This window comes from Loxodonta africana, chromosome 6 (genome assembly GCF_030014295.1).
Source record: "Loxodonta africana isolate mLoxAfr1 chromosome 6, mLoxAfr1.hap2, whole genome shotgun sequence".
Classification (NCBI taxonomy): Eukaryota; Metazoa; Chordata; class Mammalia; order Proboscidea; family Elephantidae; genus Loxodonta; species Loxodonta africana.
In genome coordinates, this window is record NC_087347.1 from 81,458,084 (window position 1) to 81,482,526 (window position 24,443).

General features: G+C 34.7%; 1 protein-coding gene across 11 annotated transcripts in view; it reads right to left on the reverse strand.

Annotated features, from left to right (window-relative positions):
* Positions 1-24,443, reverse strand: part of SCN2A (sodium voltage-gated channel alpha subunit 2) — a 97,398-nt gene that overhangs the window by 45,647 nt on the left and 27,308 nt on the right. For all 11 annotated transcript variants that reach the window (XM_023542881.2, XM_023542880.2, XM_064287046.1 and 8 more), the window contains exons 12-15: positions 21,762-21,894; positions 15,960-16,198; positions 3,237-3,410; positions 741-1,097 (exon numbers count right to left, since the gene is read on the reverse strand). In XM_023542881.2, the coding sequence (XP_023398649.1) occupies positions 741-1,097; positions 3,237-3,410; positions 15,960-16,198; positions 21,762-21,894 (903 nt within the window). The remainder of the gene's footprint in view (positions 1-740; positions 1,098-3,236; positions 3,411-15,959; positions 16,199-21,761; positions 21,895-24,443) is intronic.

Here is a 24,443-nt window from a genome sequence, read left to right on the forward strand (position 1 = left end):
TTTATCTTACATTTCCATTAAAAATATTTCTGGTCTAAGCTCCTCGGCAAAGCATTCGCCGATCATCCTTGCCATTCTGAAGCAATATTTCCATCTTGTATAATTGCCATATGGCATTTTGTTTTTACCATTTTTCACACATATTAGATAATCACTATTTTTACTCCTGTGAGTACATGTCTCATAACCCGATATCATACTTTTCTTCCTATGCCTCAAGAAATCAGTACGGTGGTGCCAGGCATGTTTCCTTTTACATAAAGTGATGAGACAAATGTTTCTTAAGCTAAGCTACTTGTTTATAATGTAGTTTCTAGGCACTGAATATGCTATATGCTTTTAATGATGAAATACAGACTGAGACAGTCACTAATTTACTTAAAACATTTTCAAGTAATCCATTTGTTAGTATCTATAAATAAAAGGAGTGACTGTTCTTAGCAGCATTTCCATGATTTGCAGGAACTGAAAGATAAAAGCCACAAATGATTGCCTCCATAGAACAGTAAGAGGTTTAGTAGGAAGAACAAATTTGGTTCAAAAGTTATTTTTTAAGGGTTTATGTGAATTTCAATCATCTAAACTATATTTGGCTCCTACAGTCATGAATAATTTAGAATTGGAAATGTCCTTGATATAAAATAACCATATAAAACATTCTTCAGTTGAACGCGCTTTTTTTTTTTTAATGGTTACACAACCTTTTAGTGAAAATGAGTAAAATATGTTTTACTACATACCACTAGGTTTCCAATGACCATGACCATCATGAAGACAGTAAGGCACATGGTTTGGCCAGCGACCTCCATACAGTCCCACATGGTCTCTATCCACTCCCCACACAGCACACGGAACACAATCAGGAAGGAGTGGAAGAAGTCATGCATGTGCCAGCGTGGGAGTTCACAGTCGCTGGAGATCTTGCAGACACATTCTTTGTAGCTTTTACCAAATAGCTGCATGCCGACCACGGCAAAAATGAAGACGATGATGGCCAACACCAAGGTGAGGTTGCCTAGAGCCCCCACTGAATTTCCAATGATCTTTATCAGCATATTCAAAGTTGGCCAAGATTTTGCCAATTTGAAAACTCGGAGCTGAAAATAAAAGCAAGGAGGTTGTTACTGACCTGCCTTCTAAAGAATCTGCTATTTTTCTTGCAGGGAAATTCTACAGTATAACTGTTCAATTATAGGATGATAAATTATTTGTGTCAAACTATCACCTGGCAACTATAGTAGTTATTGGATACCTTTAGGTATTTCTGTTTTCACTGTGAAATGGTCCATATTATAAATAAAATAATCATATTAGTCTTATACTGACATTTTAATAATAAGATACACTAAATTTTATAGACTCCCACAGTAAAAAAAAAAAAAAGGTATATGTAATATACCTTTTGTTTTTCTCTAAGGAACTAAGATATCTAAAATTAAATGGTGGTTAATTAGCAGAGACTGTTTCAGAGAAGTAGAGACTCTCATTTAAAAGCACAAAGTGAATATATTTTTCAGTTCACTTAATATATCATGCTGAAATAGATCAAATCATATAAGGTACAAGAGCTAAACCAACTAATTTCTTTAAATCTTCAGATTGTTTTAATCTCATTCTACCTTTAGCTTGCTGTATCTTAGGCTATATTTTAAAGCAGATTTACTACATTTAAAGCAGAAATAATTGGAATTAAGTAATAAGCTGCTTTTTGTCATGTTTTATGACTTTGGGAACTTAACCAACTCATTAGAGAGTATAAATGGCTCTCTGCCACTGTTTGACATTTTGGTTGTATCAGGTCATAAAAACAAAACAAACCCATTGCTGTTGAGTCGAGTTCAACTCATAGCGACCCTAAAGTAGAACTGCCGTATAGTGTTTCCAAGGAGCACCTGGTGGATTTGAACTGCTGACCTTTTGGTTTGCTGCTGTAGCACTGAACCGCTACGCCACCAGGGCTTCCATATTAGCTCATAGAGGCCTCTAAAGTACCACTTACACTTAAACAGCAGCAGCATTTTATTTCAGATGCTTTAGTAAATATCAGGCTGAGATTAGTGCATTATTTAGTGGTATCTAACTGGCCCAAAGGAGTGAATATAAGCAACTAAGGGTTTAATTTATTTCCAGAGAATAATTTACACAAACGAGCTTGATATGTTAGTAAGATACTAATGATATTATGCTTTCTATTTTCACAAGTTATATCACATTATCATGAAAGTTTACTAGTTTTTTTTTTTTAGTTAATTGCCCATACTACTTGTAATACAGTCATTTCTAATTTTGGTTTTATTTTCACATCCGTCTGGCTTCAGATTACACCCATATCTATCCTAGAGGACTAGGGAAGAAAACCATAGCTCTAAGGGTCTTGACACAAATCTGAACTTTGAAAGTAGTAAAGGAAATTCTAAACAGATTTCACAACAAAGTCTTGAGATTAATCACCATTAAGATAAATCACCTACGGGAATCCGTCTTTGGTAACTATTTACAACCTCGTTTATTTGCTAATTAGTCATAAAAAGTTAGTTAAGTCAAGTAGCAGAACCAAAAACATATCAAAACTTTAAATAGAAACATGTTATATTTGTCTCTTGATTTTAAAAGATCTGTAAATTTATGAAATAGAAAGAGCAAATGGAAGACATTTTCTATAAAATTAACAGAATATAATACAGGCAACTTTTCTCAGAGAGCAGACTTGGTGACTTGCTGATCTGGTTGAAGGATCAGATGTTTGGGGGTGCTTGTATGCTTATTTCTCACTCCCCTGTTCGTTATCACCAGTTCCAAGTCTTGGCTTCTATGGAAGTAAGGTAGGCAATGAACAACTGCAACTCCTGAGCCCCTGACTAAAAGGTGAACCCATTCTAGATCTCAGGCTAACCTTGTGCATGGTTAAGCAAAACTCAGCTAAGAGCTAACTATGGGGTTATTTAATGGTGATTTGGGTTTACCTGTGACTCCCTTTTTTTCCCTCCCATTTATTTACCATTTCTTTAATTGCTAATGAGAGAACTTTGATTATTCGTTTGAACAAATTTAATCTGTCCATTAATGCTATGAAGAAGGAGAAATTACCCTTTGGTTGCAAGGCAATCTGGTTTATTTTATAAATGTGTCCAAATAATATAATTACTGGAAATCTTATAATTATTATTAAATAAAAATGAAGACTAATTAAATTAATTATAAAACATAAATATTATGGATACTCCCAGTTAATTTACCAGCCGGAATGATCGGAGAACTGACAATCCTTCCACATTTGCCAAACCAAGTTCCATTAAACTAAGGCTCACAATAAAACCATCAAAAATATTCCAGCCTTCTTGGAAGTAATAATAGGGATCCATGGCGATTATCTTGAGAAACATTTCTGCTGTGAAGATCCCAGTGAAGACCTAAATAAGAAACACAGTTAATATGTGAGAATACCCTTGAAAACATAAGCAATTGTGAGAAGTTTAATTTATACCCACAAGTCACAATTAAATTATGAGTTTTAAAAATTTACTTGGGCTCACTGGATTGTTACCCTTCAAATGCCTTGGATTCAAACCAATATTTAATTGTTCGCAATATTTATGGCTTTTCAAGTCCTAAAAGTACATAATTATAATTAATATAGTGAAAGTACATAGATTAAGACAATAAAATTAACATTCTTATTTTCAGATGAAAGGTACAGCTGACTTATTATGATCACCTGCTTGGCTCCACTCTTGATGTTTCTACCCATCAGAAAAATCATCAATGTCTCAAAAATGCTCTCCTATGCTTTATTTTAGAGGTTTTATTGCTTCAGCTTTTACAGTTAGGTCTATGATTCATCTTGATTTTTATGTATGGTGTGAAGTTGGGGTGAGGTTCAATTTCTTCCATACACTTACTAAGTGTTCCAGAACCTTCCTTGAAAACACTTTCTTTATCTTATGGAATTACTTTGGCATCCTCATCAAAAATCGATTGACATATATTTTGAGTCTATTTTTGAACTCTTCATTTTGTTCCACTGATATATTTGTTTATGTCAATACTATATTCTCTTGGTTAACATAGCTTTAAAAATACTTAAAGTCTTGTATGTTAATTCTAACATTATTTTTTTTGTAAGTATCATATTGGCTATTTTAAGTTCTTTCTATTTTTACGTAAATTTAAAAATTACTTCATCAAATTCTGCAAAGAAAGTCTACTGAGATTTTGATAAATTTGGGTAGAATTGAGCTCTTAACAATACTGAGTCTTCCATCTCATGAACATTATATATATTTTTTCCACTTATTTATATCTTGTTTTTTTATATATATATCTTGTTTATTACTCAGTCATGTTTTGTAGTTTTAAATTAGAGGTCTTACACATGTTTTCTTAATTTTATTCCCAAATAGCTTATGTTTTTGGTATTATGTAAATGGAATATTTAAATTCATTGCTTAGTTCTATTAATTGTTTTGCAGATTGCTTAGAATTTTCTACATACGTGATTGTGCTGATAAACATAAAGACAGTTTTACTACATTTCAATATTTATGCATTTTATTTATTTATTTCTATTTTTACTTTATTGCACTTGATAGGACTTCCAGTGCAATGCTGAATGGTCAGAGTAAATATACTTGCCTTATTCCCCTTCTTCTTTGCTTTGTTCTTATTCATAAGGGCAAGTATTTGATATTTCACCATTAAGTAAAGCATTAGCTGTAGGTTTTTGTTAGATGTTCTTTTTCAGACTTAGAAAATTTCCTTCTATTACTAGTTTACTGAGAGTTTTTATCACAAATGGCTGTTGAATTTTGTCAAATGCTTTTTCTGCATCATATGTTTTTTTCACCTTTATTCTCTTTATATGATAAATGAATTGATTTTCAAATGTTAAACCAACCTCGCATTTCTGAGATAAACCTCACTTGTTCAAAGTGTGTTACTTTTCTATCTATTGGTGGCTCTTGTTTACTAATATTTTGTTGAGGGCTTCTTTGAGGTTGGAGGTTTAAGTCTACCCAGAGGTGCCTTGGAAGAAAAGCCTGAAAATCTACTTCTGAAAAGTCAGCCATTGAAAACCCTATGGAGCACAGTTCTATTCTGACACACATGGGGACGTCATGAGTCGGAGCTGACTCAGCGACAGCTGGTGGTGGTGATGTTCATGCGGGACACTATTCTGTACAGTTTGTATTGGGCTTCTTTGTTTCTCCTTTTTTGTTTCTGTTTCTTTCTCCAAGATATAACTTTTTGTATTATTTATTTTTTAGTGGTTGCTTTAGGGAAGTGGTTCTCAACCAGGGTCAATTTTGCCCCTAAGGGGACACTAGGCAATGTCTGGAAACATTTGGTAATATTTGGCAATATCTTTGATTGTCATAAAAGGAGGGACAGTTGCTACTGACATCTAGCAGGCAGCAGCCAGGGATGCTGCTAAACATCCTACAATACACAGGACAGTGCCCCACAACAAAGAATTATTCTGTCCAAAATGTCAGTAGTGCCTTTTTGAGTGCTCTAAAGTTTGCTATATGCATCTTTAAATTGACACAATCTTAAAATAACACAATCTTCTAAGAATTAATATTGTATCACGTTACATAAACTATAAGAACCTTGCAACAGTATAATTCCATTTGCCACCCTAATCACATTGTGCTCATCTTTTTATGTACAACTTCATACCAAGTACTTTACAACTACGTATGTCATAAACACTTGATTTAAACAAATCATTTGACTTTTAAAGACATTAAGATAAGGAAACAGTCTTTTACATTTACTCACATTTATCCATTTTTAGTGATCATCATTCCCTCCTGTAGTTTCAAATTTCCACCTGATGATTTTCTCCCTTCATCCTAAAGACCTTCCTTTAGCATTTCCTGTACTGTAGTTATGGTGGCAAAAACTTCTGTTGTTTTTTGATTATCTGAAAATTCTTTATTTCACATTAGCTTTTGAAAAACATTTTTACTGTCTATAGAATCTTGGGCAAATTTTTCTTTTTCTTTCTTCCTTCTCTCCCCTCCCCCCTGCCACCCCCTTTTCTCTCTTCATCAGGCTACTGTCTTCTAGTCTCAATTGTTTCCGATGAGAAGTTAGTTCCTTGCGTGCAAATGTATTTTTTTCTGGCTGATCCCAAAAATTTCTTCTGTTTTCAGCACCTTGACTAAACTGTGCCCAAATGTAGTTAATTTTGTATTTATCCTTCTTGGTGTTCATTGAAATTCTTGGATATGTAAGTTAATGTTTTCCACCAACTTTGGGAATTTTTTGATCATTATTTCTTCAAATATTGGTTTTGTCCCATTCTCTCTCTTTTCTCTTTTTGGGTCTCCAATTATTCAAATGTTGGACCACTTGATATTATCCCAAGGATAAGTGATACTCAGTTAATTTTTTCTTTCAAAAATTTTTTCTTCGTTGTTCAAATTTGATGTTCTATTGATTTGCTTCAAGTTCAACAATGCTTTCTTCTAACATCTGAAATTTTCTTTTACAACCACCAAATAATTTTCTTTAGTTTAGAAATTGTACCTTTCAGCTCTAGAATTTCCAGATGATTCTTTCTTATACTTTCATTTTCTCCATTTTTTGCAAATTTTTAAATATATTTGTTGTAGCTGCTGTCTTTTCCTCTTAATTCTAAAATCTCAGTCATCACTAAATCTATTTCTATTGACTGATTTTCATCTCAACTATGAGTCACGTTTTCTTATTTCTTCACATAACTTACAACTTTTATGTGATATGGGTGATGTGTTATAAAGACTCTTGTTTTCATTATCTCCTCTGAAGAGTGATTTTTATTCTAGCAGGCAGATAAATTATAGGTTGGTCACACCTGGAAATTCTGGTAGCTTGGATTTACATTTAGTTAGGGTAGGGATATTTTGGACTTTCCCTTGGTCCTAACTGAAAATTCTAGTCCTCTGACACAGTTTTTACTCCTCAGGCATAAGCCATCTGAGATTTTGAAGGAAAGCCCAAGGTGGTTATCTAATTTCCCTATCTCAGTTGGACCTCAAATACCAAATTCTGAATCACCTGCAGTTGGCAGCAACTGAAATATGTGCTCATTTCTTTCAGCTTTTCACTACTGTATTCTGATGGGCTTCTTGGTGTCTCCTTCACACAGTTTGTTTGGGGGTCAGCCAAGGATTTGAGTTTGTGAACAAAATTGAGTTTGGGACCCCCCCCTTCACATGGTTTTCTCTTTCTTGAGATTTTCAAATCAAATATCCAAGCACTCTGACAACCTTAAACTTCAACTTCTGACATTATAAACAAAAAGGATTTATTCTTGAGTTCTAGAAGTCTGCACTGCATAGACTTGGGGATATCCTGAAGGGAACAAGCATTATCAATATGGATCTCACCTAGTGTGCTTCTTTCTTTCAAGGGTCAAACCCTGTGCCACTTCTGCTTTCTTCTGGTTGCTCTTTATGTATATATATATGTTATTTATTGGAGATGCCATAATTGGAACATGAATCCTGCATAATCTTTTAAAATCAAATACCTGATTTTGTTGTTTCCTTCTGAAAATTCTTCAGTGGTTTGCTACTAAGTTCAAATCCTTAACTGACTGTGTAAAAGTTGCTTGCAATTGGATCCAGAATGGATCCAAAGCCATGCCATAGGAAGATGAATTTCTTGATTTTTGCATGCAAGTATCATCTCTCAGATTGGTAATAATAGCTACTATTTATTGATTACTTACTATGTACCTTGTATTGTATCTTACATGTTTTATCTCATTTAATCCATACAAGTTAGCCTTGTGAATCATATTGTATTATAGTCAGGAAATGCAGGTGTAGGTGGCTAAGTAATTTCCTTAAGATACGGATTCAGTAAGGGATATGGGTGAGTATGAAACCAGACTGTCTGACTACAAAGTCTATACTAAGCACACCACTGTCCAAAATAATCTTCATCTATAGATGGAACTTCTTTCCAAATTTTCAAGGCTGTACAATATAAGCAGATCCAGACCCATTAATCATTGGTTTAGCATTAAGCCCATGCTTTTTGCTCCTTTCATTCACTTTTAATTAGTCACTGTCTTGTGACTCTGGTTTCTAGAACTGGAATTCTGTTTTTTGTTTTATTCTTCAGGGACTAGTTCCCTGCCATATACCTCAGTCACAACTTTAATGCCTATTCATTCTTTTATTTTGTCCCCAGGACTTGCTTTCACATATTTCAGCTCTGCTACACATGACTTGACTTGACAGCAACGGGGTTTTTTTTTTTTTCACACATGTCTAGGCACTAGTTCTCTGCTAATCAAGTGTTCTGCTTGTAGCTACACAATTTAAATCAGTTCAGGTATTCTGCTATTACTACAGCTGTTTTCCATTAGTTTTATGTTGGGGCTTCCCATTTTTTCCTTCATAACTTTGACCTCTCTCATATTTTCCATTTCTTTATTGCTTTCTGAAGCATTCTGATTTTTCTTCAAATCTATTTCCCAGTTCACTAATCCTCCCTTCAGCAGTACCTAATCTGTTGATTTACTGTTAACCTAATGATTATAATATTTTTCATCTCTCAAAGTACTACTTGGTTATTTTTAAAAATTGGAGTGATCTTTTTCACAGTAATCTTTTAAAATATATTAATTATTATGTCTTTAAACATTTTATAATTTTTATTGTATAATCTGTATTCATTTAATTTCTTAAGTTCTTGGGAGATCTAATTCTACTGTTCTTGTTTCTGATGACTCTCTCACAGTGAATTTTGTTGTAATTATGGAAGATGAGCTCAGGATTGGGTAGATTTTTATGTGGGGAAAAACTGTGCAGCCTGGGTAAACCTTGGGTCTATTTTTTTTTTAATTGTACCTTAGATGGTTTACAGAGCAAACTGGCTTCACATATTGTTTTATAACATTCCTTAACAACCCCATGACATGTCAACACTCTCCCTTCTCGACCTTGGTTTCCCTATTATCAGCTTTCCTGTTCCCTCTTGCCTTCTAGTCCTTGCCCCTGGGCTGGTGTGTCCCTTTAGTCTCGTTTTGTTTTATAAGCCTGTCTAATTTTTGGATGAAGGGTGAACCTTAGGAATGACTTCATTACTGAGCTAAAAGTGTATCCAAGGGCCATACTCTCAGGGTTTCTTCAGTCTCTTGTCAGGCAGGTAAGTCTGATCTTTTTTTGTGAGTTAGAATTTTGTTCTACATTTTTCTCCAGCTCTGTCTGGGACCCTCTATTGTGATCCCTGTCAGAGCAGTCAGCAGTAATTGCCAGGCACCACCTAGTTGTGCTGGACTTAGTCTGGTGGAGGCTGTAGTAGTTGTGGTCCATTAGTGCTTTGGATTAATCTTTCCCTTGTCTTTAGTTTTCTTCATTCTTCTTTGCTCCCGAAGGGGTGAGACCAGTGGAGTATCTTAGATGGCCACTCACAGGTTTTTAAGACCCCAGACGCTACTCACCAAAGTAGAATGTAGAACACTTTCTTCATAAATTATGTTATGCCAATTGAGCTAGATGTTCCCTGAGACCATGGTCCTTAGGTCTGTTTTTGAGAGGGGGCATGCATTTACTTTGGCAAGGCTCACCGGATATGATCCAATTGATTAGATCAGATTATTCACAAAAAATATATTCCACATGGGTTGAATATTTAAATGCTAAGAAATATGAGAAAAAAATTAATTTATCAAATTTTAGAAGTGGAGGAGAATTTCCTATGAACACAAAATAAGGAAATATATTTGATAAATTAAAAAGTTGTAAGAAAAACAAACAATCCATGACTAAAGGCAAAACAGAAATGGTAGATTGAAAAACTTCTGAGAAATATGAAAGGCAATTTGTTAATATTCCTAATAGTCAAAGTAGTTTTGTAGCTCATAAGAAAAGGACAAAAAACTCGATAGGAAAAGAATGTGTAAAAGATACACAGAAGAAAAAATTCCAGTAGCCTAAACATATGAGACAATGTTCACTCTCTCCAGTAGTGAGAAAAACGCAATTTAAAGCAAAAAAGAAAACGTTAATCCTCTTCCTGAATCAAATTGGCACAACTTAAAAGGAGAAATGATGTCCAGTGCAAGGCACAGGGAAATGTGCACCTTCATATATTGTCGGTTGTAATGTGACTTACTTCAACTATTTTGGAAAAGTAATCTGACAGTGTTCATTAAAATTAAAGATGAACACATTATTGGTCTGCCCAGTGCCCCAGTGCCCAGTGCCGTCGAGTTGATTCCAACTCATAGTGACCCTATAGGACAGATTAGGACTGCCCCATAGAGTTTCCAAGGAGTGCCTGGCGGATTCGAACTGCCAACCCTTTGGTTAGCAGCTGTAGCACTTAACCACTACGTCACCAGGGTTTCCATTATTGGTATAAAAACTTTAATATTGGGAATCTATCCTACAGAAATTAAAGCAGCTTTATAAAAATGATATATACAAACGTGCTTTACTATATAGCATTATTATGGCAGTAAAAACTTTGGCACCAACTTTTATGTCCATCAGTAGGTAACTGGATGGATAAAATTGTGACATATTTGTAATATAGAATTGTAAGCAGCATACAATACAGTGGTTTTTAGTATATTCTCAGAATTGTGCAACTATCACCACTGTCTAATTCCAGAACATTTCATCACTTCAAAAAGAAACTGCCTACTTATTAACATTCATTCTCCATTACCCCCTTTCCCCAGCCCCTGACGACTAATTTACTTTCTGTCTCTATGGATTTGCCTATTCTATGCAAATAAAATCATACAGTATGTGGCCTTTTGTGTCTGGCTTCTTTTACTTAGTGTAATGATCTCAAGGTTCATCTATCTTGTAGCATGCATCAATACTTCATTTCTTTTTATTGTTTAAAAATATTCGTTTGTATGGATAGGCCACATTGTGTTTATCTGTTCACTAGTTGATGGCCATTTGTGTTGTTTCTACTTCTTGGCTATTATGAATAACCTGCTATGAACATTCATGCCCAAGTTTTTGTATAGACATATATATTAATTTCTATTCTTTTGGATATATATCTAGAAGTGAAACTGCTGGATCATATAGTAACCTTATGCTTAACTTTTTGCGGAACTCTCAAAATGTTTTCCAAAGTGGCTGTACCATTTTACATCCCCATCAGCAATGTATGAGGGTTCCAATTTCTCTACATCCTTGTCAATACTTGTTATTGTCTGTCTTTTTTACTCTTGCCATCCTAGTGGGTGTGAAGTGGTATCTCACTGTGGTGTTGATTTGCATTTCCCTAAGAACTAACGGTTAAGCACTTAGCTGCTAACCTAAAGGTGGGCAGTTCAAACCCACCAGCAGCACCAAGGGAGAAAAGATCTGGTGATCTGCTCCTGAGAAGATTAAAGCCTTGGAAACCTGGTGGGGCAGTTCTTCTCAGTCATGTAGTGATGAGTCAGAATCAACCGGAAGACACACAACAAAAACAATGACTAATAATGTTGGGCATCTTTTTGTTGCTGTTGTTGTTGCTTTGCTCCTTTGTATATATTCTTTGGAGAAATGTCTATTTAAATTCTTTGCCCATTTTAAAATTCGGTTATCCTTTACTTGAACTATAAGTGTCCTTAACATATTCTGGATACAAATCATTATTACATACATATAATTTGCATATGTTTTTCTCATTCTGTGGATTGTCTTTTTTACTTTCCTGAGGGTATCATTCGTAGCATAAAAGTTTTGGATTTTGATGAAGTTCAAGTTATCTATTTTTCTTTTTTCACTTGTGCTTCTGTGTCATATACAAGATTTCATTGCCTAACCCAAAGTCATGAAGATTTTTATAAGGGTTTTATAGTTTTAGTTCTTACATTTTGGTTCATGATATATTGTAATTTAATTTTTGTATATTGGATGAGATATAGGTCCAACTTCATTGTTTTGCATGTGACTATCCAGTTGTTTCAGCATCATTTGTTGAGAAGATTATTCTTTCCCCATTGAATTGTATCAGGGCCCTTGTTGAAAAACAATTAACCATAAATGTAAGGGTATACTTCTGGACTCTTAATTCTATTACATTAGTCTTTAAGTCTATCCTTATGCCAGTGCCACCCAATCTTGATTACTGTTAGCTTTGTAGTAAGTTCTGAAATTGGGAAGTGTGAGTTCTTGAATTTTGTTTTATTTTTCCAGATTGTTTTGGCTCCTCTGAGTCTCTTGCATTTCTGTATCAATTTTAGAATTAACTTTATCAAGTTTGGCAAAACAGGTAGCTGGGATTTTTATAGGAATTGTATTAAATCTGTAAGTTAATTTGGGGAGTACTGCCATATTTATAATATTACATCTTCTAATCCATAAATGCAGATGTTTCTTCATTTATTTAAGTCTTTAATTTATTTCAAAAATGTTTTGTAGCTTTCAGTGTACAAGTCCTGCACTTCTTTTGTTAAATTTATTCCTAAGAATTTTATTCTTTTTTACATTATTTTAAGTGGAATCCTTTTCTTAATTTCATTTTTAGATTGTTCATTGCTAACGTATAGAAATACAACTAATTTTGTATATTGATCTTATATCCTGCTACCTTGCAGAACTCAGTTGTTTCTAACAGTCTTTTGATTTTGTGAAGAATTTAGGATTATCTACTTAAAATATCATGGTATCTGAGAATAGAGATAAGTTTACTTTTTCCTTTGCAATCTGGATGCCATTTATTTATTTTTCTTGCCTAATTGCCCTGGTTAGAACTTCCAATACAATGTTGAATAGAAGTAATGTGAGTAGGCATCCTTGTCTTATTCCTAATCTTAGGGGGAAAGCTTTTAGTCATTCATCATTAAGTATCTTGTTCTCTATGAAGTTTTTTTGTTTGTTTTGGATGACCTTTATTAAGTTGGCAAAGTTCTCTTCTATTCCCAGTTGTTGAGTGTTTTTATCATGAAAGGTACCAGATTTTGTCAAACACTCCTTCTGCATCTATTGAGATGATCATTTTGTTTTATCCTTTATTCAATAAATACTGGTGTATCACATTGACTGATTTTCTTATGTTGATCTAACCTTGCATTCCTGGGATAAATTCCACTTGATCATGGTGTATAATCCTTTTCATATCTTGTTGGTTTCAGTGTTCCAGTATTTTGTTGAAGGTGTTTGTGTCTATGTTCATATGGGATATTGCTCTGTAGTTTTCTTTTCTTGTAATGTCTTTTCCTGGTTTTGATATGAGGGAAATGCTGGACTCATAGAATGAGTTGGGAAGTGTTCTCACCTCTTCCATTTATTTTGAAGAGTTTATGAAGAAATGGTGTTCATTCTTTTTTAAAAAATTTGATAGAATTCACCAGTGACGCTATCAAGGCCTGGGTTTTTCTTTGTAGGAAGCTTTTTGCTTCCTAACTCAATTTTTACTTGTTGTATCTGTATTTCTTCTTGAGTCAGTTTTGGTAGTTCGTGGTTTCCTAGGAATTTGTCCATTTCATCTAGGTTATCTAATTTGTTGGCATGTAGCTATTCATAGTAGTCCCTTATACTCCTTTTCATTTCCATATGGTTATTACTGAAGTCCTCTTTTTAATTCCTGATATCAATAATTCGAGTCCTCTCTTTTCTTTTGGCTAGTCTAGCAAAAGATTTAACGATTTCATGGATCTTTTCAAAGAATTAAATTTTGGTTTTGTTGATGTTTTCTATTGTTTTTATATTCTCTATTTCATTTATTTTTACCCTATTGCTTATACTTCCCTTCATTCTGATTGCTTTGGGTTTACCTTGCTCTTCTTTTTCTAGTCTCTTGAGGGGAAAGTTTTGGTTATTGATTGAAAATATTTCTTCTTTTTTAATATAGGCCTTTACAGCTGTACATTTCCTTCTGAGTACTGTATTATCCTGTAAAAAAAACCATTGCCGTTGAGTGCCATAGAGTTTCCAAGGAGCGCCTGGAGGATTCAAACTGCCAACCCTTATCTGCATCCTTTAATTTTCCTTGTATTTTCATTTTATTAATCTCAAATTATTTTCTAATTTTCCTTGTTATTTTTTCTTTGATCCACTTGTTATGTAAGTGTATATTGTTTAGTTTCCATATATTTGTGAATTCTTCAAATTTCCTTCTATTTTTGTTTTCTAATTTTTTATTTAATTTTATTTCTATTTTGTTAGAATATTTTGTATGATTTTAATCTTTTTAAGTTTATTCAGGCTTATTTTATAGCCTAACATATGGCCTATCTTGGCAAATGTTCCCTGTGCCCATGAGAAGAATTTGTAATCTGACTATACATTATATATTCAATGTTGCACCTCAAACACAAATCTTACTTTCCTTAACACGTAACACAAGTTTCACCTTGAATTGTCAATCTGTGGTTTACATCTTTTCAGTAGCCATTCATCCTTTTTCTGGTAATGACACCAATTTTTTTTTTCTTCATAGTTCTACTAATATTCTCTATTTCCACTACTAAGATGTGACTCTGGTTTGGCTAGTAAGGCATTCTAACTCTAGAATCAGATAGACTGGCTGGCTTAGGAGCGATTATGTACCTCCAACCAGATCAATGAGATTTAATTCTAGGGGCTTTACTGGAGCTACTAGGTGGGAAGCACATTCTTTCTGCTCAAGGAGCTAAGCTGGTATGATAAAAGTTGGTAGAATGTTGTTATCAATAGGGAAAAAGCCAGCCAGAGACTGAAACAAACATTTGGAAGCAGTGCAGCAAGAAACAGACTTCTAATGCCACTGATCAAGAATCTGGGTATAGCCAGATTATAGGCTGGAGCCAGTCCCAAATTTCCATGGGCTTTTAATTACTTGAGGCAATAAATACACTTTATATTATTTGAGTTGTTTCCTAATATCCACCTTCATAAAGCTTTTTTGAATTGCTTGCCATATTTTTAGCAATAATTTGAAGAGACTCTTATATAAGTTAAAATTTAGACTAGGTAACAATTATTGTCCTTTCCCACTCTAAGATTTTATGATTTTTCAACCACAATTTACTACAGTCTCATGGCTTTCAGACTCTCCATTGGTCTATCATATTCTCATTGGTACATTTTCCCCAACTGTAAAATAGAGATAATCATAAATATCTTCTGTGAGATTGACTTTGTGGGAATCTGGAGAGAGAGATTTCATGCAAATCATTTAAACCAGTGCCTGTTACAAAATAAGTGATCAATATATGCTAACAATTATCTCTGGATTCAGTTAAGACATATCTGAGATATAATAAAATAATATTGTGGTTACTTCAGAGCCTAAAATTATTGTGTATTATATTTTAGAATATGTTACTCACAGTTTATATACAACCTGGTTATATATTCATTTATCACGTTTGGAAGTGCATAAGAACTTCACAATCATTTTATATCAGTATCAACATATTTTTGTTGTGTGATTTTATTTATCTTTTAATTTTGAATAAGACCATTTTACTCTTTACTTTTATCACTGTACCATGTATCCAGTGAATGTTAACACAAATTTTTAATGAAAACATACATAAAAACTCAACATTTATAAATTAATAAAGTAAATGGAGGAATCCAAACAGAAATAATAACCCTCTTATATTTCCTCCCCAAAGAATCCACCTTCAGGTTATTTACAAATATTTCAAAATGATCTCACTTGGCATACTTTATAGTTTTGCAAATATAGACATTTTCTAATGAACCTATTCTAACTACCTGAGAAATATGTCATGGTTTTGTTATCATACACCAATTCCCTCTAAAACTCATCATCGACTTTCTAATTAGTGGGTAATTTAATTTTAATTCTAAATCAAATTATGCATAAAACCATTGAATTCTTCTGCACTGTATTTAACTCTAGAAATATGTTTTTATTATTAAAAAAATACTAAACCTTTACTATCCAGGTATACACAATTAGTTCATATTTAATCTGAGAGTGATATATGAAATTCATTAAGGCAATCATGAATTCTTTTAATGGAAACAGTAGCCCTCAGTGAGCCTTACCAGGTTTCCAACGGACAATACATTGCTGAACTGCTCTGTCATGGGATAGTGTTCCATAGCCATGAAGAGTGTATTTAAGACAATGCAGATGGTGATGGCTAGGTCAACAAATGGGTCCATCACGACCAGGTTGACAAGGTGTTTCACCTTTAACCATGGTTTACAGCAGTCCCAGATCAAACACATGTTTGCAAATTTGTACCAGCAAGGTGGGCATTTCTGTCTGGATTCTTCAAGTTCTGAAAGAAAAAAAGTTAAAATACTGATGAAAACTGATTGCTTTCTATTAAGCAGCCTTCAGTTAAATTAAAAGAAAAATTAAAAAAATTAAAAGTTATTAAGAGACATCATGGGTTAATTTGATGGTGGAGCAGGTTAAAGTTTATAACGGGTTTGCTATTATAGAAAGAGTGGGGACAGAAAGGCTATTAAAATTTCCAAATTTAACTTTTTTTTTTTTTAATGTAGTTTCCAAGATTTGATCTACAATATTAAACTAACTCAGAGCTGAAGCCACTCCCAAAGTCCACCTCTTAGCCAAAGGTTAGACAGGCCTATAAAACAAACAATTACATATGTGAGAAATGTGCTTCTTAGTTTAATCAAGTATATGACACGAAATGAGCAACACCTGCCCAAAAGCAAAGGTGAGAAGGCAAGAAGGGACAGGAAAACTGGACAAATGGACACGGGGAACCTAGAGTAGAAAGGGCAAGGGAGAGGGTGCTGACATTATGCAGGGATTTAAACTAAGGCCATGAAACAATTTGTGTATACAATTTTGAATGAGAAACTAATTAGCACTGTAAACTTTCACCTAAAGAGTAAAAAAAAGATTTCATAAATTGGGACTCATGCACTACTGGTAAAATATAAAAGGATTTGAGGTGGAGCCCATGTGGAATTCCTAAATTGTCATGGTAAGCATTTACTTTTTTAAAGCAATATTTTATTGTGGTTTAGGTGAAAGTTTACACAACAAATTAGGTTCCCCTTTAACAATTTTTATACAAATTGTTCTGTGCCATTGGTACAATTTTTACAATATGTCAATGTTCTCATTATTTTCATTTTGTTTTTTTTCTGTTTTCGTTGATCTAGTTTCCTTCCTTTCCTTACCTTCTCATCTTTGCTTTTGGGTAACTGTTGACCATTTGTTCTTATATAGCTGATTGTTTAAGGAAGCACATTACTCATGAGTGATATTGTTTATTTTATAAGCCAATCTATTATTTGGTTGAAATGGCTTCAATTCCAAGTCTAAAGCATATCTTAGGGTGATAGTCTCATGGATTCCTCTAGTCTCTATTGCTTCAAGGTCGGGCCTATTTTAGGAATTCCAGTTTCCTTTGATATTTTTCTCTCATTCTATCCGGGACCTTCTATTGTGTCCCTGGTCAGAACAGTTGGTAGTGGTAGCCGGGCACCATCTAGTTCTTCTGGTGTCAGGTTAGAAAATGACGTGGTTCACGTGGGCTATTAGTTCCATGGACTAGTTTCTTCTTTGAGCCTTTGACTTCCTTCATTCTCTTTGGCTCCATATGAATAGAGACCAGTAGTTGTATCTTAGATGGCTGCTCGCAAGCTTTTAAGAGCCCAGACAGTACTCACCAAAATAGAATGTAGAACGTAATCTTTGTGAACTCTGCTATGCCAGTTGACTAAGTTGTCGCCCGAGACTATGGTCCCAAGCCTTGTGAGGCAGTATACCAACTCTACAAATTGTTTGGCTATGTCTAGGAAATTTCTGTGAATGTGCTCCTATGTTGCATTTACTTTAATGTATTAAAATATGTAACTATCACACCAAAATTATGATATAAATATTCTTTTAAAATACATTTATTTACCAAAAAGTACGATGATTTGAAGAATTTCAATTAAAAATAGGAAAGAGAACACAAATGCAGATATTTAAGGTGATACCCAAAATGGTGAAATCTGGTAAATATTGGCAAAGAAAGGAGCCCTAGTGGCACAGTGGTTAAAGCACTCAGTTGTTAACCAAAAGGTTGGTGGTTTGAACCCACCAGCCACTCCATGGGAGAAAAATGTGGCAGCCTGCTTCCATAAAGATTCACAACCTTGGAAATGCTATAGGGCAGTTCTACCCTGTTCTGTAGGGTTGCTATGAGTCAGAATCAACTTGATGCCAGTGGGTTTGGTTTCTTGGTTATTAGGAAAGAATTTTTTGGAATTAGGAAGGGAAATATTATCTACCACCTTCCTTTAGCAAGATGATTTCTTAATCAACTCTGCAGGAAAAGAACACAGAATTTGTAGGTTTTTGCCAGTAGTATCACTGCACACCTTATTACCTGCCCTGCCAAACACAGAACAACCACTTCTAAGCATTCAAATAGAGGAAAGGATTCTGTTTTCTTTTGACTCTGATCAGTCATTGTAGTATTTCTATTGTGCCAACTAGAATATCCCCCCAAATCTGGCAAAGTTTACTATGAACTAAGCTTTTTATGGGAGCAACCAGCATATGAAATGGACAAATACCATATGTAATGATTTTTGTTATGTTGATAAACATTTTCTGCTAACAAATGCTGTACAGTTTACCATTTCCTTGAAGTAAATTAATATCCTGCTTATTTTTAGTGGTATTCTATTAGAGAAAAATTCTTTAATTTTATCTTTAGATATTGAACTTCTTAAAAGCACTCCTTTTATTTCCATTTCCCCTAATATGTAATTTTGTAAACAATAAAGAGTACTTGGGTTATAAATCAGAGAAAAATATAAATATAATTATTATATACTAGTCATTTTGAGAGAGAGCCCTGGTGGCACAGTGGTTCAGTGCTCAGCTGCTAACAAAAAGGTCTGAGGTTCGAACCCGCCAACTGCTCCACAGGAGAAAGATGTGGCAGTCTGCTTCCACAGAAATATCAGCTCGGGAACTACGTGGGGCAGTTTTACTCTGTCCTATAGGGTTGCTGTGAGTCGGAATTGACTCGGTGGCAACGGGTTTGATTTGTGGTAGCTATTTTGTAAATGCTTTTAAGACCCCGAAAATAACCTCATGTTTATACTGAAGATAAAGATACTATCGATTACAGTAAATAACAAAAGATAAATTACTAAAGCTGTCTTTGCCTGTGTACTCTCAGAATATGTATTTTTAAAAAATACTACTTGTCATTTAGTAGATAAAGAGAAGCAAACAGAAAGTGCTTAGAAAAAGTAAATCAGAAAAGTTCAAAAAGGAAACTTCAGCAGGTGTTGCCCATCTTGACACCAGAAAACACAGCAAAGTTGTTTAAATTCTAAAATATAATTGTTCATTCATCCATGCCAAAAAAGAGACTACTGCACTTTGAAACAAAGCAGAGTGCTCAGGAGAGAACTACAGCCACCTCTCCATTATTCCTGTGTGGGTTACCCACACCAAGAACCAGTTACAGCTAAATTTGTATCTTTTGCTGACTAACCTTGATTCCTCAGGCACTTATAACTCACCCTCCCACCTTCCCGCCTGAGTATATGACCAGGAAATATTTCTACATATTTTGCATAAAATACAATTGATAATCAAATTATTTTTGTTTATCCACTACTGCTTCATTAAGTATGAGGCTATTCATTACTCTGGACAATGGGGACTTGACTGTAGTTAAAAAGTCGGAAAACAAAAGTTGTTCGCTGGAGCAACATGCCTGATTCTTAAAAAGGAAAGGTGAACAAAATTATTAGATTTAGAAGAAAGGGTTCCCAAATAATCAGATTATGTCAATCTAAGAAACTTTTCCACCATTATCAAAAGCCAAAAAAGTGGGGGAGAGGAGAAGTACAGGGAACTATATTAAAATCAGTGTGTACATGCTGAGAATTGCTAATAACCAATCTTAATCAATGCCACAGTAAAAAAAAAAAAAAGTTCAGATATAATTAATTAGTTATATAGAATCTTTTGATTCTATATAACTAATGGAAAACAGAATGAAAACCTAGCCATTACCCCTCCCCAAAATACAAAGTCAAGAACTGTGCAGGTATTAAAACCAAAGGACTGTCAGCCTCCTGTTTCCTGAGTTATTCTTTTTTCTGGGTCATCTTTTCATCACAGGCAACTCCATAAGACATATTTCCACTGAGGGAGCTGTAGATGCATTCATTTTGAACACTGCAGCTTAATCACTGGACTAGTCCAATCTTGTGGTGGTGTTTTTTAAGTAATGTCTTATGTTAGCTCAAACTTAATACTATCAGAAGTGCAAAGTATGACTGTTTAGACTTACCCTGTCTCCTTCTCTACTTCCTGCTTTAGGGAGCAGACATGCTGCTGACATCGGTAGCAGAACCACTGGCAGCTTCCTCTCAGTGGTTTTGCTATGGCAAGGAGCAGAAGACCAGAGAATCTTCAAAAGATTTACCTGGAGGGACAGGGAGGAGCAAGCTACTGGCAGCTGGGGGGGAAGAGGGAGTGCAAGCTAACGCAGGCGAGGTTGGGGAAGAATGCACTAGAGTTTAATATTCTGTAGAAATCAGTGAAAAGATTTCTGATACTGCATTAGGACATGAAAATTGGGTCTTGTAATCCTGATATGGCTGTGCTATATACGGCCATCTACACTGTGAGTTTTTTTTTTTTCCTGGCTGTGACTTTTAGACTTCTGGTGTTAGTATTTATATCACGGGATCTTTGCATTCAGATTGGAAAAGCATTATTTCAAAAATCTACCCAATCTCAAGAGAAAGTGTAATTAACAACAATGAATCATGCGTGCTTTCTCTCTTCTTCTTTTTTCTTTACTTCTTTCTCCTTTGACACATCAGTGCACACACACGCACACACACACACACACACACATATACCACCTGGGGAGCTAGGAAGGAGGGAGATAAAAGAGAACAGAGGAAAGCGAAAAGGGGGCAAGAGGAGATGATAGAATACATTTTGCATGAAAGTATGTTCCAAGTAGTTGAAGCTGATGTTTGAATTTGCTTACAGTATGGAAAGGCACAAACACCTTAATTAACAACAAAAAACAACAATAACACATCTAATAATGACAATATTTATTGAGTGCCTTTTATGTGCCAGGTACACAGGTGATTTATATATAATGCCTCATTAAATTCTTACAACAACCTTAAGCCTGAACTTCATTGTTCACATTTTTCTGATGAGGAATCTGAAGTTCAGAGTCATAAATTAACACATTCAACACATGGCAGAGCCACAAACTGATCATAGGTCAAGCTGTCCCCAAAATCTTTATTTTGGCATTATGTGATCCAAAATTCTAGACGATATGTTAACTACTCAGATATAATCTACAACTACAAAGAAAGCCGATATATTCAAATACTTCGGTCACAGAGAGGTAAAAGTAGAACTACAAAATTTTGAAAACATTGCTTCAGTGAGGTTAATATCAAATCCTAATTCACATTTGTCATTTATATTCCTGGTTAAATCAAAGGATTCCATGACTTGTGTCTCAAGTAATTAATACAATTCAAATGGGGTGGCATAATAACAAATTTTTACCATTACACTCCTTTCGATGCCATGCAGCAAACTTCACCAGTTTAGAATCTTATCTATGCAAAGTGGTATTTCAAATTTACCTTGAATTTGTACCAGCTTCCTGGAGGCTAAATGTAAAAATCTACACAAGATAGTAGAATCCATGGATTGTACATAGATTTTACTTTTAGTTAGTAAAAGACATGAATGATGATAGGATATCAAGTAGTGAAGTATTTTCTTGGAGTTTATAGAAGTATTTTTTGCATCAGACCAAAGCAGTACCAAATAGCTATGGTGTAAGACTTCTGACATACCTTCCATGGTGTTGGTCAAAATACTGGCCATACTCATTGCTCTTTGCTTTGCTGTGGGGTCTTCTAACAAATCCATGGAAACATGGTAAGAACTGGATCTCCTCTTTCTTATTTCTGTTTCAGTAGTAGTGCCCTAAATATAAAATTTCAGATGAAATGACCATTACTCATTAAGGCAGCAAAACCCAAAGCATTTCTATAAATTGTGCTACTTACTATTCACCATGGTGTCTCATATCTAAACAGTACATTAAGGCATTGCTGGAATTGTCATTCTTGAGAAGTATTTAAAAGTCCATCAAATTCTCAGCTCTCATGGTTGCTTGAGATAGCTATCCAGATGGACTCTTTCTATTCCTCCATGCTGGAGCTTTGGGCTGGAGAGACCACGCCTACTATTGACAGATAATCATTTAGCATTTCAACCAAGGCTACCTAGAACTTCACTGGTGCATATTGCTCTATGATTTGCTCTCAAGTTATTAGATCTTGATAGAAATACGTTCATGTATTTTAATGTATGAAAAGAATTTTAAAAGTTTCCCTAGTATGTATCAGTAATACTTCCCCTAAAAATGTAAATTCCTCTTCTAAAATGCTTTTATCCATTACAGAAGATAACATTTCTAAACATCCCAAATAATTAAACTAAATTTTAAAACCAATTTACAACTTTATCCTACATCTACAAAAAACTCCATTCACAAAATGACCTATCATTGGCTATCATCGGCAATGAAACCCTAGTTTAGGGAGAAAGCACCAACTGTTGCTGTTGTTGTTAGGTGCTGTTGAGTCCATTCTGACTCATAGTGACCTTGTGTATATGAGAATGAAACACTGTCCAGTCTGGCACCATCCTCATAATTGTTGCTATGTCTGAGCCTATTGTTGTAGGCACTGCATCGATCCATCTACTTTACCAAGTATGATGTCCTTCTCTAGGGACTGGTCCCTACTGATAATATGTCCAAAGTATGTGAGATGAAGTCTCACAATCCTTACTGCCAAGGAGCACTCTGACTGTATTTCTTCCAAGACAAACTTGTTTGTTATTCTGGCAGTCCATGGTATATTCAATATTCTTCACCAACACCGTAATTCAAAGGCTTCAAGTCTTCATTCTCCTTTATTCACTGCCCAACTTTTGCATGCATATGTGGTGACTGAAAATACCATGGCTTGGGTCAGGGGCACCTTAGTTGCAAAGTGACATCTTTGCTTTTTAACACTTCAAAGAGGCCTTTTGCAACTGATTTGCCCAATACAATGTGTCATTTGATTTCTTGGCTGCTGGGTGTTCCATGGATGTTGATTGTAGATACAAGTGAAATGAAATCCTTGAGAATTTCAACATGTTCTCCATTTATCATGATGTTGCTTATTGGTCCAGTTGTGAGGATTTGTGTTTTCTTCATGTTGAAGTGCAATCCACACTGAAGGCTGTGGTCTTTGATCTTCATCAGTAAGTGCTTCAAGTCCTTTTCACTTTCAACAAGCAAGGTTGTGTCATCTGCATATGGCAGGTTGTTAATGAGTTTTCCACCAATCCTGATGCCATGTTCTTTTTCATATAGTCCAGCTTCTCAGATTATTTGCTCAGTATACAGATCGAATAGATATGGTGAAAGGATACAACCCTGACACACACATTTCCTGATTTAAAACCAGGCACCCCTAGTTCTGTTTGGATGACTGACTCTTGGTCTATCTACAGGTTCCACATGAGCAGAGAATTAGCCCCTGTCTGAAGCAAATCTTTTTTTCATTCTGGTGAAAATATACATAGCGAAAGATACACCATTTCAAACAATTTCTACATGTTCAATTCAATTACACCGAATATAGTCTTCAAATTGTGCTACTATTCTTGCTATCTTTTACCAAATTATTCCACCACCATTATCTTAAACTCAGTGCCCCCATTCAACCTTTTGTGTTGCTGTTGTCAATTTGATCTCACATAGATAATTCTTTAAAAGAGTACAATGCTCAAAGCAGACATACTTTACTAATTAAGATAAGGTATTTTTTGGCTCAAAGAAGACTTCAGGGGGGTACTTTTGATTTAAGGTTTAAGTATAAGATTATCTCAGGGCAATAGTTCCAGGGGTTCATCCAGCCTCAATGGCTCCAGAAAGTCTGGATTCCATTGAGAATTTGAAATTCTGTTCTAATACTCTTTAAATTAAAATGGTGCCTCTCAGAATTTAAAATATTTTTCTTGGTTAGAGAAAGAAAAAAGTTAAAAAAAAAAATAGGGTTGCTTAAAGGTCATTTAGTCCCTCCTATGGAATTATATGTACAATTCTAGATCTGTCTATTTTAGTGATAGATTCTAAAACCTCTAAGACATTCTTTTTTTTGGGATAAGCCTTAAATCTGAGGAAATTCTTAAGTTAAATTACCTCAGTTGCATTTACGTGTAAAGTACAGGAAAAAGTACATTTGCCCACAGCTGTTTATTTTGTATTCTCATTTCCCCTTTGCAGTCTCTCAAAGCCTACCTTGTTTGTACTTTCAGTACATTCTGCATCATAGTGCAGTGCCCAGCCTAACTGCAAGATTGAAGAACGGAGAAGAAGAAACGAGAAATAATGGGATCACTCTGGTGTTTGCTTCAAATTGGCTCCAATTTTTGCCTTCAGAAGTTCATCTCCTCCTTTCTGATAGGACATGAGA